Source organism: Manacus vitellinus, unplaced genomic scaffold, assembly GCF_001715985.3.
Source record: "Manacus vitellinus isolate BGI_N305 unplaced genomic scaffold, ASM171598v3 scaffold_74_pilon, whole genome shotgun sequence".
Lineage (NCBI taxonomy): Eukaryota > Metazoa > Chordata > Aves > Passeriformes > Pipridae > Manacus > Manacus vitellinus.
Window position 1 is genome coordinate 250,921 of NW_021940780.1, and position 13,011 is coordinate 263,931.

General features: G+C 55.7%; 1 protein-coding gene across 1 annotated transcript; it reads left to right on the top strand.

Annotated features, from left to right (window-relative positions):
- The first annotated feature begins 4,555 nt into the window (after window positions 1-4,555).
- Window positions 4,556-12,979, top strand: STAMBP (STAM binding protein). Its single transcript, XM_029964558.1, has 8 exons — window positions 4,556-4,741; window positions 5,686-5,781; window positions 6,415-6,742; window positions 7,458-7,582; window positions 8,364-8,501; window positions 10,402-10,514; window positions 11,238-11,337; window positions 11,738-12,979. Exons 1-8 carry the CDS (start codon window positions 4,556-4,558, stop codon window positions 11,792-11,794), a joined length of 1,143 nt encoding a protein of 380 aa, XP_029820418.1. The 3' UTR covers window positions 11,795-12,979.
- The last annotated feature ends 32 nt before the right edge of the window (window positions 12,980-13,011 follow it).

The window sequence follows — 13,011 nt, forward strand, 5'->3', positions numbered from 1 at the left end:
CTGACCCGCAGGGGTCATAAAAGGGATCTTTCTGCTTAGGAAAGGGGATGTGGTTGGGAGGGCTGTGACTGTGGGATCTCTTCCTTAGGAAGGGGGATGTGGTTGGGAGGGCTCTGACTGTGGGATCTCTTCCTTAGGAAGGGGGATCTGGTTTGGGGGTCCCTTTGCTCTGTTGTGGGGGGTGGGAGCCTGTGGGGGCTTTGGCTGGGGGGGTCCTCCAGTCGTTTAGAGAGTGTGTGACTGGGATCTGTTCTCCTCTGAGGAGGACTGTGGGATCTGGCAGGAGAGGTTATTTTGAGGAGGGGACTCAGAGCTCTGGCTGGTGGGACTGAGCAGGAGATGTCATAAAGGTGTGAGGCACAAACCCACAGACACAACTCCCTTCACAGAGTCCAGAATCCCAGAATTGTTGGGGGTGGAAGAGACCTCTGGAGATCACCCAGTGCAAACCCCAACCCACCTGGAGCAGGTGACAGAGGGACATGTCCAGATGGGTTTGAAAAGGCTCCAGGCGGGTTTGGAATGTCTCCAGAGAGGGAGACTCCAAACCCTCCCTGGGCTCTGCCACCTCCTCCAGGGAAAGAAGTTCTTCCTCCTGTTGAGGTGGGACTTGTCGTGGTTCACTTTATGGCTGTTGCTCCTCATCCTGTTGCTGTGCACCACTGAAAAGTCTGGTACCATCCTCTTGATACCCCTTGGAGATATTTATATGTATTAATTAATGAGATTCCCTTTGGAAAGAGGCTGATCTTGGATTCCTCTGTCCTTCTGGAGACTCCTGTCAGCAGCAGAGGGGTTTGTCCACCTCTAAGTCAAAGCTTCCAGGTGTTTTATCACCACAGAGGGGCTAAATTGGCCTTGTTTTTCACTAGGTTGGTTGTGACATCATATGGATTGGCAGGGATCCATCACCAGGAATATCAGTATCTAGTATCCTGGAAAGGATTGAGGTTGGGTGGTGGTTTCTCTGATAAACCACTTTCAAAGCCTGTTTTACTCTTAGGTTACTACAGCCTTTTACAGCAGGGAGTGAGTCCCTCTTTCAGGAGCAGGGACCAGTTGGAGATTTATTTTTACATGTCAGATTTGTTTTTACATTTCAGAGGGATTATAATTCTCTCCCAACCCCCTCAACAATGCCCTGTTGGTATTTATGGGGCTGAAAATTGTGATCCTTAGAAAATACCCCAATGTCAGAGTGGCCTGTTCCTGTAGGTTTTTTGGGAAAAATCCTGCCCCTCCCACCCAGTGCCTTTGGTGAGGTCTGTGCTGTGCCCACACCGCCTGCTTCCCCAGAACATGGTTGGCACCTCCGTGGGCATTTCCCCTCCCTGCCCTTTGTGCAGGTTCCTGCCCCTGAAATCCAACACATTTTTCCCTGATTAGGCTTTTCTTCCCGCCTTGCACTTCCTGAGCTTTTATGGGCATGGGAGCAGGGCCCTGGGAGGCTGCACGGGGAGCTGGGAAGTGTAAAACCCTTGGGAAGGTTTCCAGGCTGGTTACGCAGCTGGGACTGGAGGAGGAACTTTTTAACTAAACAAACTCAAAGCACCTTGGCTGTTTCACTGTAGCTCGGAGAGGTGCTGGGGTGGCTCTTTCCAGCAGCTTTCCTGGAATTTTCAGCCTGGGCTGGGCTGCCAGGAGGGTGGAAAACCTTCCCTTGGTGGGATTTCTGCGTTGCTGAGTTTGAGCTGCTGCCCTGGACTGTCCAAAGATATGAACTTAATGTCACCATCTTGTTTCTGTAAATGAAGATGGGAAGCTGAAGCTCAAGCAGTGGGATTGGTGTTTTCTAGATGTCCTGATCCAAAGGGCAAGATCCACATGGATCAGGGCATGTCCTGATCCACTGGGAACTGGAGCCTCTCGTGGACTTGCTCTGCTCTCCCTTTCCTAGGAATGGGACCAGGCTGGGAGAGCTGAGGGGGCTCACCTGAAGAAGAGAAGGCTCCAGGGAGACCTGAGAGCCCCTTCCAGGGCCTAAAGTGGCTCCAGGAGAGCTGGAGAGGGACTGGGGACAAGGGATGGAGGGACAGGACAAGGGGGAATGGTTGTAAACTCATCGAGGGCAGGGTTAGATGGGATATTGGGAAGGAATTGTTGGCTGTGAGGGTGGGGAGGGGCTGGGATGGAATTCCCAGAGAAGCTGTGGCTGCTCCATCCCTGGAAGTGTCCAAGGCCAGGTTGGAGCAACCTGGGATAGTGGAAAGTGTCCCTGCCCATGGCAGGGGGTGGAACTGGATGAGTTTTAAGGTCCCTTCCAACCCAAGCCATTCCATGATTCCATGGCTATCTCTAGGAATAACCAGGCTGGATTTTAACCCATATCTTGTCACCTGATAAGACTTTCCTTGCCTGTTGTCCTGAGCAGCTTATTTTCCATTGATCTGAGTGGTTGTTTTCCTTGGATCCCCCCCGGAACACTCAAGTCGATTTTGACAGAGCCAAATGTGAAAGAAAAAAGAAACAAGACCCAACTTTTGTGTGGTGCTTGGGCTCCTTGGTTTGGTGCTGCTGGGATCAGCTCTGGGGGTGTCACAGGGATTTGGGAGCCGCCAGCTTGGCCTGTGCTCCAGAGCTGGGCTTAAAAATAGCCTGGGCTGGGGCTGCTCGGTGCCAAGCAGCTGCTGCTCCAGTGGACTGGGGAACAGCAGGGGTTTGAACAAGCCCAAAGCTCCTGGAGGTGGGAGCTGCAGGTTCTGGTCCTGCCAAACCTCACTGGGGCTGTTGGTGGGAGACGTGGGCTGGTCCTGCCCCTCCTCTGCCCCTTCAGCTGCTGCTCCTGCCCCCGAATTTTCCTCTGCTGCCTGAGCCCTCCTCTCCTCCTCCTGCCTGCTTTTCCCCCGCTTCCTGACTTGTGGAAACCCAGCTGTCCCTGCTGGTTTTTCCATCCTCCCCAGCCCCAGCATCTGCTCTTAATCCTCCCTAATTAATCCCTTCCATTTTAATCCACGAGCTGTTGGCAGCGCTCGGGGCCTTGTTGTGTCTCCTCGACACAGTGACCTACTTCACACCACCAGCTGGGAGAGGGACCTTGCTGGGCCTTTGGGGTGGAACCACGGCTCCTCTAGGGCTCCATGGGTGCTGATCCTGCATCCTCACCCTCTCCCTGGCAACCAGGAGCATTCAGGGTGGCAAAAAGTCCTTCCTTCTCCCAGAGGACTGAGAGTTTGGAGCAGCTGGGTTTGTTTACTGCACACACAGGGGTTTCTCCGAGTGAAGAGTCTCACTCTGTCCCTGCTGAGTTTTTCCCTCTTGGCTCTGCTTGGTTCATGCTGCTCCCTGGGGCACAGTCCAGTCCTCTTATTCCCTTGTTCCTTGTGCCTGGGAACGAGGCTGCTCTCTGGAGCTGGAGTATCCTTTGGATGCTGGAGCTGTGTGGGAAAAAGCCAGGGAGGAGGGCAGAGGTTTGGGGTTAATCCCAAAGCTTTGTGGATGCCCAGAGCCAGGACAGCTCCACTTGCAGGAGACAAGGGCCCAGCTAAGCCCACCCTGAGCTCAGCCTGAGCACCCTGTCACCACTGGGAACTTGGTCACAGGGTAACTCAGAGTGTCCCAAGCCTGAGCCAGAGGGAGCTGCCCTGTGTTTATGGGCTTTCCCCCTGGTATCAGTGCCTGGACAACTCTCTCTGCATCTTCACCTCCATGTCCTGCAGAGCTCCATGGAAGGGCCTCGTTGTGGCCTTCCAGCACTTAAAGAAGGCTTGTGAAAAAGAGGGAGAGGGATTTTTTACATGGGCAGACAGTCATAGGGTAAGGGGGAACAGGAGAGATTTGGGTTGGATATTGCGAAGGAATTCCTCCCTGTGAGGGTGGGGAGGGGCTGGGATGGAATTCCCAGAGAAGCTGTGGCTGCCCCTGGATCCCTGAAAGTGTCCAAGGCCAGGTTGGAGCAACCTGGGCTAGTGGAAGGTGTCCCTGCCCATGGCAGGGAGTGGGACTGGATGGGCTTCAAGGTCCCTTCCAACTCAAACCAGTCTGGGATTCTATGAGGGGGAAAACAGTTATCCCATTTGTAGAGGAGCCAAAGTTGAACCTGTTCCCATGCTGGCAGTGGGATGATGCTGTGATTTCCCTCCCGAAAGCCAGCACAGGAATTCCCCTCCAGCCTGGAATACCTGGGGCTGCTCCAGCTGCAGAGCCCAGAGTTTCCCAATGCAGCAGCTGGGGATGTTGGGAACTTGCTTTTAGCAAGTTTTCCCTGTTCAAGGTCTGAGTTGTCTCCCCTCTGATGCACAGAGTGTCTGTCCCTGTGAGCAGAAGGACAGTGAGCACTGAGTCAGCCGAGTCCTTGTGCTGGGACTGAAATCCCGGGATGCTCCGAGGGGTCGGCAGGTGCCCAAGCACCTCCTGAATCACTGCTGTGCCCTTGGTGCTTCAGACCAGCTTATTAATGGTTCTCTTCAAAACAAATGTATTCATCCCTGAGGATCATCTCCAGAGTCCAGGTGGAATTACAGCCTGTGTGAGGTGCTCCCCTGGGACTGAACGAGGTCTGTGTGCCATGAACAGCTCCAAGGGGCGATGGAGGTTTTCCTGCAGAAAGACTGTCCTGATGGGCAGCACAGGACCCAGGGATCTGTACCCCCAAAGTGCCACTGACTGCCTTGTGTCTGTCCCTTCCTGCCATGATCCCAAACTGCAGTTTCTGTCCCGTTTTTCCAGGCTCTTCATTGAGAAGCTGCCCCAGCACCGTGACTACAAAACCGCCGTCATCCCCGAGAAGAGGGAGACGGTCAAAGTAAGTGGTGACATTGCCAGGTCCTGAAGGGAAACGTCTTGGCATCGTTGACCTTGGGTGTTCATGGCTCTGGCATGGGTGATCCACACAAACACTGGCATGGCCAGGCAGTCCTGACCCCTGGGAGTTCAGTTCTGGGCTCCTCTCCAAGACAGACACTGAGGGGCTGGAGGTGTCCAGGGAAGGGAACGGAGCCAGGGAAGGGGCTGGAGCAGCAGGAGGGGCTGAGGGAGCTGGGGGGGCTCAGCCTGGAGAAAAGGAGGCTCAGGGGGGACCTTCTGGCTCTGCAACCCCCTGACAGGAGGGGGGAGCTGGGGGGGGGTCGGGCTCTGCTCCCAGGGAACAAGGGACAGGAGGAGAGGGAACGGCCTCAGGCTGTGCCAGGGGATGTTTAGGTTGGATATTGGGGAAATTCCTTCCCCAGTAGTGTTGTCCAGCCCTGGCACAGCCTCCCCAGGGCAGTGGTTGAATCAACACCCCTGGAAGTGTGTAAAACACTTGGATGTGGCACCTGGGAACATGGATTAGTGATTGACATGGCAGTGCTGGGGGAAAGGTTGGACTTGATGATCTTGGAGGTATTTTCCTCCTAAACAATTCCATGATTCTCTGAGTTATGGTTTGGGCTCTTCTTACCCTACTGTGTTTACACTGGTGTCCAGTTTACTTTCTGTTGAGCATTGGAGTGTCCTTTTTTCCTGTTAAACTCCCTGCTTTTTAAAGACCACATGGCTTTTCCATGCATGGGAGCTGGATGCTCAACGTGGTGAGATTTGCCAGGGAATCCTTGGAGATTCCTCACAGCCACAAGAAGCCACGGCTCCTATGCTTAATGCTGCAAAGGCCAGCACTGCTGGGTGATTTTGGGGGTGGGTTTGGGGTTGTTGCAGCTGCTCAGGGCCGGTTCTGTTGGCACTCAGACTTTTCCTGCGTTTCTCCCCCAGAAACTGAAGGAAGTAGCCTTTCCCAGAGCGGAAGAGCTCAAGGAGGAGCTGCTAAAGAGGTACGCCCAGGACTATGCTAAGTACAAGGAGCAGGAGGTGAGTGAGAGCAGACTGCAGGCCTGTGCTCCCCAGGAGACCCTCAGCCACCAAGGGTTTGGGAGAGGGCAAGTCTCCAGGGCTCCCTGGGTGCTCAGGAATGTCCATTGTGGGGATCCCCCCCTGCAGCACAGGGCTGGCCCTGCTGCCACTGTAGGTTCATCTGAGTCTCTTTTCCTTGTGCATCCCGAGTTGGGGCTGTTTGGTTGGTTAATTCTCTTTGTCCCGACACAAGATCCAGGTTTTGTGATCCAGAAACCCAGCGTGGGCAAGGATGTGGGGTTGTGTGGGCAAAACAGAAACCTCCAGGATCAGTTTTGCTGCAGACAAGTGTGATTTGGGAGACAGGATAGAGGGAAAACAACCTGGAGTTGTGCTTCTGTGGAAGAGGGAGGGTAAGGCAGAGGTTTTAGGTGCCCTGGTCCAGCTGGCTCTCCTGATGGAAGCGTGGATCTCTGCAAGCTGAAGCTTCCTGCAAGGAATGCTCTTTGCAGACCCTTTCGAAGCAGCCTGGGATTGCTGAGGGTCTGCAGCACAGAGGCTCCATGTTCCCGTCTCTGCTCATGTCCCTTGGGATACTTCTTCTTAGGGAAGGAGGAGGAAGAGTAATTTGCACCCCCTTTGGCTTTGCAGCAGCAGCTGGAGGAGGAGAAGAGCCGGGTGGCCCTGATGAAGCAGCAGCAGGCAGAGCAGGAGCAGTTCCACGCCTTCGAAGAGATGATCCGGCGCCAGGAGCTGGAGAAGGAACGCCTGAGGATAGTGCAGGAGTTTGGGAAGCCAGAGCCAGAGTCTCTGGATGGACCCCTCATCCCTGGAGTGGAAAAGCCCCCGACTGATTTAACCCCAAAGGTTCCAGTGTCTTCAGTTCACCCAGCAAGTCCCTCAGCGGGGACCGTCCCACCCAGACCTCCCGTTGTGGACAGATCTTTGAAGCCCAGTGCTTTGGGGAGCACAGAAACCAGTTAGTACCTCTGGGAGCATCCCTATCCCTTGCTGGGGCTGAGCCAAATGTGGCCAGTTTGTCTGGGAGGCTATTGGAATTATCTGCTCCTGGCTCCATCCCTTCTGGAGGTTTGCTCTTCCAAGTCACTGGATGTTGTCCCTGTTGTTCAGTAAAGGTTTGCAGGGCTTGGGAGAACTGTCTCCTCTTGGGAATGCACCCTCCATGCTCTTCCAGCGCAGTCTTTCTGCTGTTCCAGACTCTGCAGCCTATTTGCCTTTCCTTGATCTAAGCACTTCTTGGAGATTTAATTCCTGGCGGGGCTGATTGAATCCTCCTGACCAAATCCTGCCAAACACAGCTCCAAAATACTCATCCAGACATGTCCAGTGACTGGTTCTTGCCCAGTGACACATCCTACCTTAAATAACATGCTGTGAGTGTGTGTGGTTTCGTTTTTCCTAACAAACAAAAGGCTCATTTTTGACACCCTGCTGAAGGATTCTTCCCCTCTCTGTTCTGAAGGAGGTGGTGCTTGTCCTTTGTCAAAGGGGTGGTGCCTGTCCTTTATCAGTGTCCCAGTGACACATTTATCTCTTGGTGCCACTGGAGGGGCAGAGCCAGAGCAGTCCACCCTTCCAGGTGCATTTTTTCAGTCTCATCCCTTCAGGGCCTGCCCTGAGGGACCATTTCTGCTCCCCTGGCTTGTGTCTCACTGCGCTCCCGTTCCCCACAGGTGCAGGAGTGGATGTCCTTCGCCAGGTCATTGTCCCCAGGGAGCTGTGCCACAAATTCCTCCAGCTGGCTGATGCCAACACGGTGCGGGGTGTGGAGACCTGTGGGATCCTCTGTGGGAAGCTGGTAAGGGGACAATCCATCAGGAGACCTTGGAGCGGCACAGGGCTTGTTTGTCACGGCACCTCCGCTTTGGAAATGGCTGCAGGACCCTGATCTTTGTCCTGGAATTCTCTAGTGCAGTTTCAGGCTTCCCTGTGAGCATTAGGGGTGATCTGCCTCTCCCTTTCCAGGCTTTTAGGTCAGGATTTTCTCACCCTGGCACTCAGTGCCAACCAGAGTCCCCACTCAGCTTCCTCTCTGCTGCTGATGACTCTGTGTACCTGCCACAAGCACAGGGGACAATCCTGGGGACAGGAGCTCCAGGGACTTGTCCTTTGGGTGCCAGCAGGACTGGGGTGTCCCAGCTGGTGATTTCACCCACACAGGGCTGACAGGACACTGTTCTCCCCAGGAGTTTTTGTGTCCAGGTTTTGTTGGCAGCTCCAGCCCTGAGTCACTCAAAGGGGTTTGCTTTGAAATGGAGCTGTTTGAAGTAGCAACTTCCTGCCATCCAGCTGCTTCCAGACACTGGGGATTATTTAGGGATGAGGCATCCTCTTGAGTTGCTTCAGTGGGTGTTCTCTGAGCTGTTGTGGGTGCTCTGCACAGCAGGGAAAATGAAATAGGAAGAAAACCCTGCGACTCCTTTGTCAGTAACTGGGAGTTGCACCTGCACGGTGCATGGGCTTCTTGAGGAGAAGTTCCCAAAACTTAAGGCATTCTCTCGGCTCCCTGTTTCCTGCTGAGGGGTGTCTGGGGGTGCCTGTGCTCCCCCTGATCCCCCTGTGCTGCCCCTGCCCTGCAGATGAGGAATGAGTTCACCATAACCCACGTGATCGTGCCCAAGCAGCACGGGGGCCCCGACTACTGCAACACCGAGAGCGAGGAGGAGCTGTTCCTGATCCAGGACCAGCACGGCCTCGTCACCCTGGGCTGGATCCATGTGAGTGCCTCCTGCCCCTGCCTTCAGCCTGGAGGGACAGGGCTGGGGGAGCAGGGCTGGGGGAGGAGAAGTTACAGGAGGAGATGGTGTGGAGTGGGCAGCAGCCGCTGGATGGGTTCCTCACCTCTGGTTTGGTTTCTCCCTCTGGTTGGATCTCTTGCTTCTGGGTGGATTTCTCCCCCTGGTTGAGTTTCTCCCCCCAGTTGGATTTCTCCCTCTGATTTGATTTCTCTCTCTAGTTGGGTTCCTCCCTCTGGTACAGTCTCATTTGCTACTCTGCTGGAGAAATCCTGGCCTGTTTTACATTTGAGTCCCTTCCCAAAGCATCAGGTCCTTTGGAAAGGAGAGAGGGCAGGGTTAGATGGGATATTGGGAAGAAATTCTTCCCTGGGAAGGTGGGGAGGCCCTGGCACAAGTTGCCCAGAGAAAACCTTAGAGCCCCTTCCAGGGCCTAAAGGGGCTCCAGAGCTGGAGAGGGACTGGGGACAAGGGATGGAGGGACAGGACAAGGGGGAATGGCTTCCCACTGCCAGAGGGCAGGGCTAGATTAGATATTAAGAAGACATTCTTGGCTGTGAGGGTGGGGAGGCCCTGGCACAGGTTGCCCAGAGGAGCTGTGGCTGCCCCTGGATCCCTGGAAGTGTCCAAGGCCAGGTTGGAGTAACCTGGGATAGTGGAAGGTGTCCCTGCCCATGGCAGGGGGTGGAACTGGCTGATCTTTGAGATCCCTTCCAACACAGACCAGTCTGGATCTGTGCAAGGGGGGTCCTGGACATGCAGCTCATGTGTCCTCCAGCTAAAATCCAACTCCAGAGGCCCCATCAGGGCATCCCAAACCCTCCTGCTGCAGGGACACCTCTCCCATGCTATGTCCCTGGAGTGGTGCTGCTGTTGAGGCAGCTGTGCCATGGGATGTGCCAGTTCCAGAGTCCTCCCTGGCTGCAGCAATTCCCTGCTGTCCCCACGGAGCCCTTGGCAGTCGGATCCGTGCCAAGGAAAATGTTTGGAGCTGCTGAGTAATCTCTCGAAAGCAGCTGCTGCCTCACAGCCTTGGACAGGGGAATGTGCTGCCTGTGCCTGATCCCTGAGGGGGCAGCTCTGCCCTGCCAGCCCTGTCACACCCAGGGACCCTCTGGAATTCCTGTGCCCCTTCTGCTGGCCTTGGCAACAAAAACCTCACCAGCAAAAGGAGCTTCCAGCAGGAGTTCAGGTGTGAAATCCAGCTGTGGGCAGGAGCTGGGTGAGGATCATACAGCCCTCTGGAAGTGCCTGGGCACTTCCTGAAGTGCCAGGGCAGGATGGGGTGTGAGAAAGGTGTGAATTCCCTGCAAGGACAGTGTTGGGCCTGAAAGCAGGACTTTTCCATGCAGTGGGACAGGAATGTAGAGCTCCTTTTGTACTTCAAATGGAAAAGAGGAGCAGGTCTTTTAAGACAGTCCAAAAAAAAAGGGGGGCTACAAGAGAGCTGGAGAGGGAATTTTGGCAAGAGCATGGAATGATGTGATAGGACAAGGGGGAATGGCTTCCCACTGCCAGAGGGCAGGATTAGATGGGATATTGGGAATAAATTCTTGGCTGTGAGGGTGGTGAGGGGCTGGGATGGAATTCCCAGAGGAGCTGTGGCTGCCCCTGGGTCCCTGGAAGTGTCCAAGGCCAGGTTGGATGGGGCTTGGAGCAGCCTGGGCTAGTGGAAGGTGTCCCTGGATGGAATGGGATGGTATTTAGGGTCACTCCCAACCCAAACCATTCTGGGATTCTACACAAACCCCTCTTAGTGTGTCCCCTGTGCCATCCCAGGAGCTGTGTCTCCTCTGTCACAGCCTTCCTTTGGCAGACACAATCCCTTGGAACCCTTTTCCCAAGCCTGCTGTGACTCCTGTCCGTGTGTTGCCTGTTCCAGACCCATCCCACCCAGACAGCCTTCCTGTCCAGCGTGGACCTGCACACCCACTGCTCCTACCAGCTGATGCTGCCGGAGTCCATCGCCATCGTGTGCTCTCCCAAGTACCAGGAGTGAGTATGGACACCCAGGAACGTGGGTGGACACCAGGAGTGAGTGTGGACACCAGGATGTGGGGTGGGGAAGGCCTTTCCTTCTGCCTGGGCTGTTTAACCACACCCTTCCTCTGTGTGTGGAGATAAAATGCCAGGTCACACACGTGGGACTGCACAGCTCTTCTGGGCTGGATCAGGATCAGGATCAGGATCAGGGGGTTGGATCTGGGCAGTGGTTGCCCACCTGTGACAGGAGGGTGATCTGCAGCCCTGGGGCTGGGAAGAGGAGTGTCCCAGGAGGAGAGGTATCCCAGGAAGAGGGGTGTCCTGGGAATGGGGATGTCCCAGGAAAGGAAGTGTCCCAGGTGGTGATGTCCCAAGAAGGGGGTCTCTCAGATGGGGGTGTCCTGGGAAGAGGGGTGTCCCAGACAGAGGGGTGTCCTAGGAGGAGGGTTATCCTGGGAAGAGGGGTGTCTCAGGAAGAGGGATGTCCCATACAGAGGGGTGTCCCAGACAGAGGAGTCCTGGGAAGAGGGGTGTCCCAGAAAGGGGGGCTTTCCCAGGAAGAGATGTCCCAGACATCCCAGAGGGTTGTCCCTCAGCCTCAATCTCTGCCCCTGCCCGAGGTGAGCTGCCCCAAAGGTGCTCTGTGAGGCCCAGAGGACGTGGCTGTCCCTGCAGAGGTTGCAGAGGTGGAGCCACAGGAGGTCCCTGTGCTCCTGGCTGTGTTCCCTTCTCCAGGACGGGGTTTTTCCGGCTGACGGAGCACGGCCTGGAGGAGATCTCGTCCTGCCGCCAGAAAGGGTTCCACCCACACCCCAAAGACCCCCCTCTCTTCACGGTGAGTCCCCCCCAGGCACTGGGGGCTGTGGGGTGGGGAGTTGGTGTGTTGGACCCTTCACTGGAGTTAAATCCGTGTGGGATGCTGGGCTGTGACAGGAGAGGAGGCTCAGCCTGGCAGGGGCCGGTCTCAGATTCCCAGGGTGGAGGTGCAGGAGCTTCCCAACGTTTTACAGGGCTTGGAGGAGTGATGGGGAGCTCCTCCCTGCAGGAACAGGGCGAGGCAGCACAAAGGGGTGTGTTTGGGAGAGGGATCTGTTTCTGTGTCCTGCTGTGGTCACTGTGTGATCCAAGGAACGGCTCCAAGGGCTGTTCTGGGAAGGACTTTGGCTGCAGGTCGTGTCACCTGGGCTGTGGGAACATCTGAATAACCCCCTGTCCCCTCTCTTTGTCTCTCCCAGACCTGCAGTCACGTGTCAGTGGTGGAGAGGGATGTTGTCCTGCTGGATCTCCGATAATCCTCCTGCCTTATCCTGCCTTCCTCTCAGCCTTAGGGATTGGTCCCTCCTGTAGCAGATGATTCCCACCGTGTAGAGATCCCTCCCCTCCCTCCCCCAGTGCTGGTGGGATTCCCAGTGGAATCACATCCCTGACCTCCTTGGGAGCACGTGGATCCTCAGTGCCTGGAGCCTGCTGAGGTCCAAGGTGTGGGGAAAAGCCAGCTGGGAATTCAGAGGCAGGAGCCAACACTAAAGCAGTTTTTAACACTCTAATCCGTGGCTGGAACGGCCTCCTGGGGAGGTTCCCCATGATTTGCTGCAACCACGAGGTGTGGAAACCTCTTCAAGTGCTTTTGGGACTTGCCCAAATTAACCCATGCCCCGTGTTGTCCCTCTCTGCAGGTCACTGTGGGCTTAGAGCAGCTTCCAGGAGTAGATAAACCTTTCCTGTAGTTTAAGATTAAACCCTCCTGACCCCTCTCCCCCCTCACCAGCTCAGCCCTGCTGAGCTGAGCCACTCCTGCTTCCTGGTACTCGGATCTTTGCCTGGGGAGGGAGAGAGGGGACTCAACTCCTTTGGGATCCCCATTTCAGGGATGAAGGTGCCTGGACGGGGCACAGCTTTGCAGGATCTCCCTCATCCCAGCAGTGTTTGGGGTGTCTGGTGACTTTATTCCCTTTCCTGGCTCTGGGATCCTCTCAGCCCGTGGTGTTACCGTGGAGGAGCACTGGGTGTCCCAGCTGCCATCACTGCTCCCAGATGGAATTCCAGCTGCTCTGGCCACTTCCATCCTCCAAGATCCCACAGCCTGATTGCCTCTGAGCTTCCCAGAGCAGCTGGAAACCCATCCCTGCCAAACCCGAGCTCTCCGTGACGTCGCTGCCGTGCGGTACCACCAGATCCTGCTCCGAGGTGCTTTAGTGGGATGCCAAGCAGAGAATTCCCTTCCCTGTGCTCCAGGCCGAGCCTCCACCCTCACTGGGCAGGAAGCAGCAGAATTCCAAGGTGGAAGGCAGCTGGGCTCAGGGCTGAGCGTGACCCACACCCCACCCCCTGCAGAGGGATGGTCGGCACATGGCTGTGCTGGGCTGGGGGAGGCTGGAGCTGCCTTCCCACCTGGCATGAAAACATCCACGTCCTCGTGCATCCAACACCCCTCCGTGTTCCGGTGGACACACATGGATCAGATTATCTGGGCTGGCTCTCTTGTGCCACTTGTTTTCTTTGAGCTCCC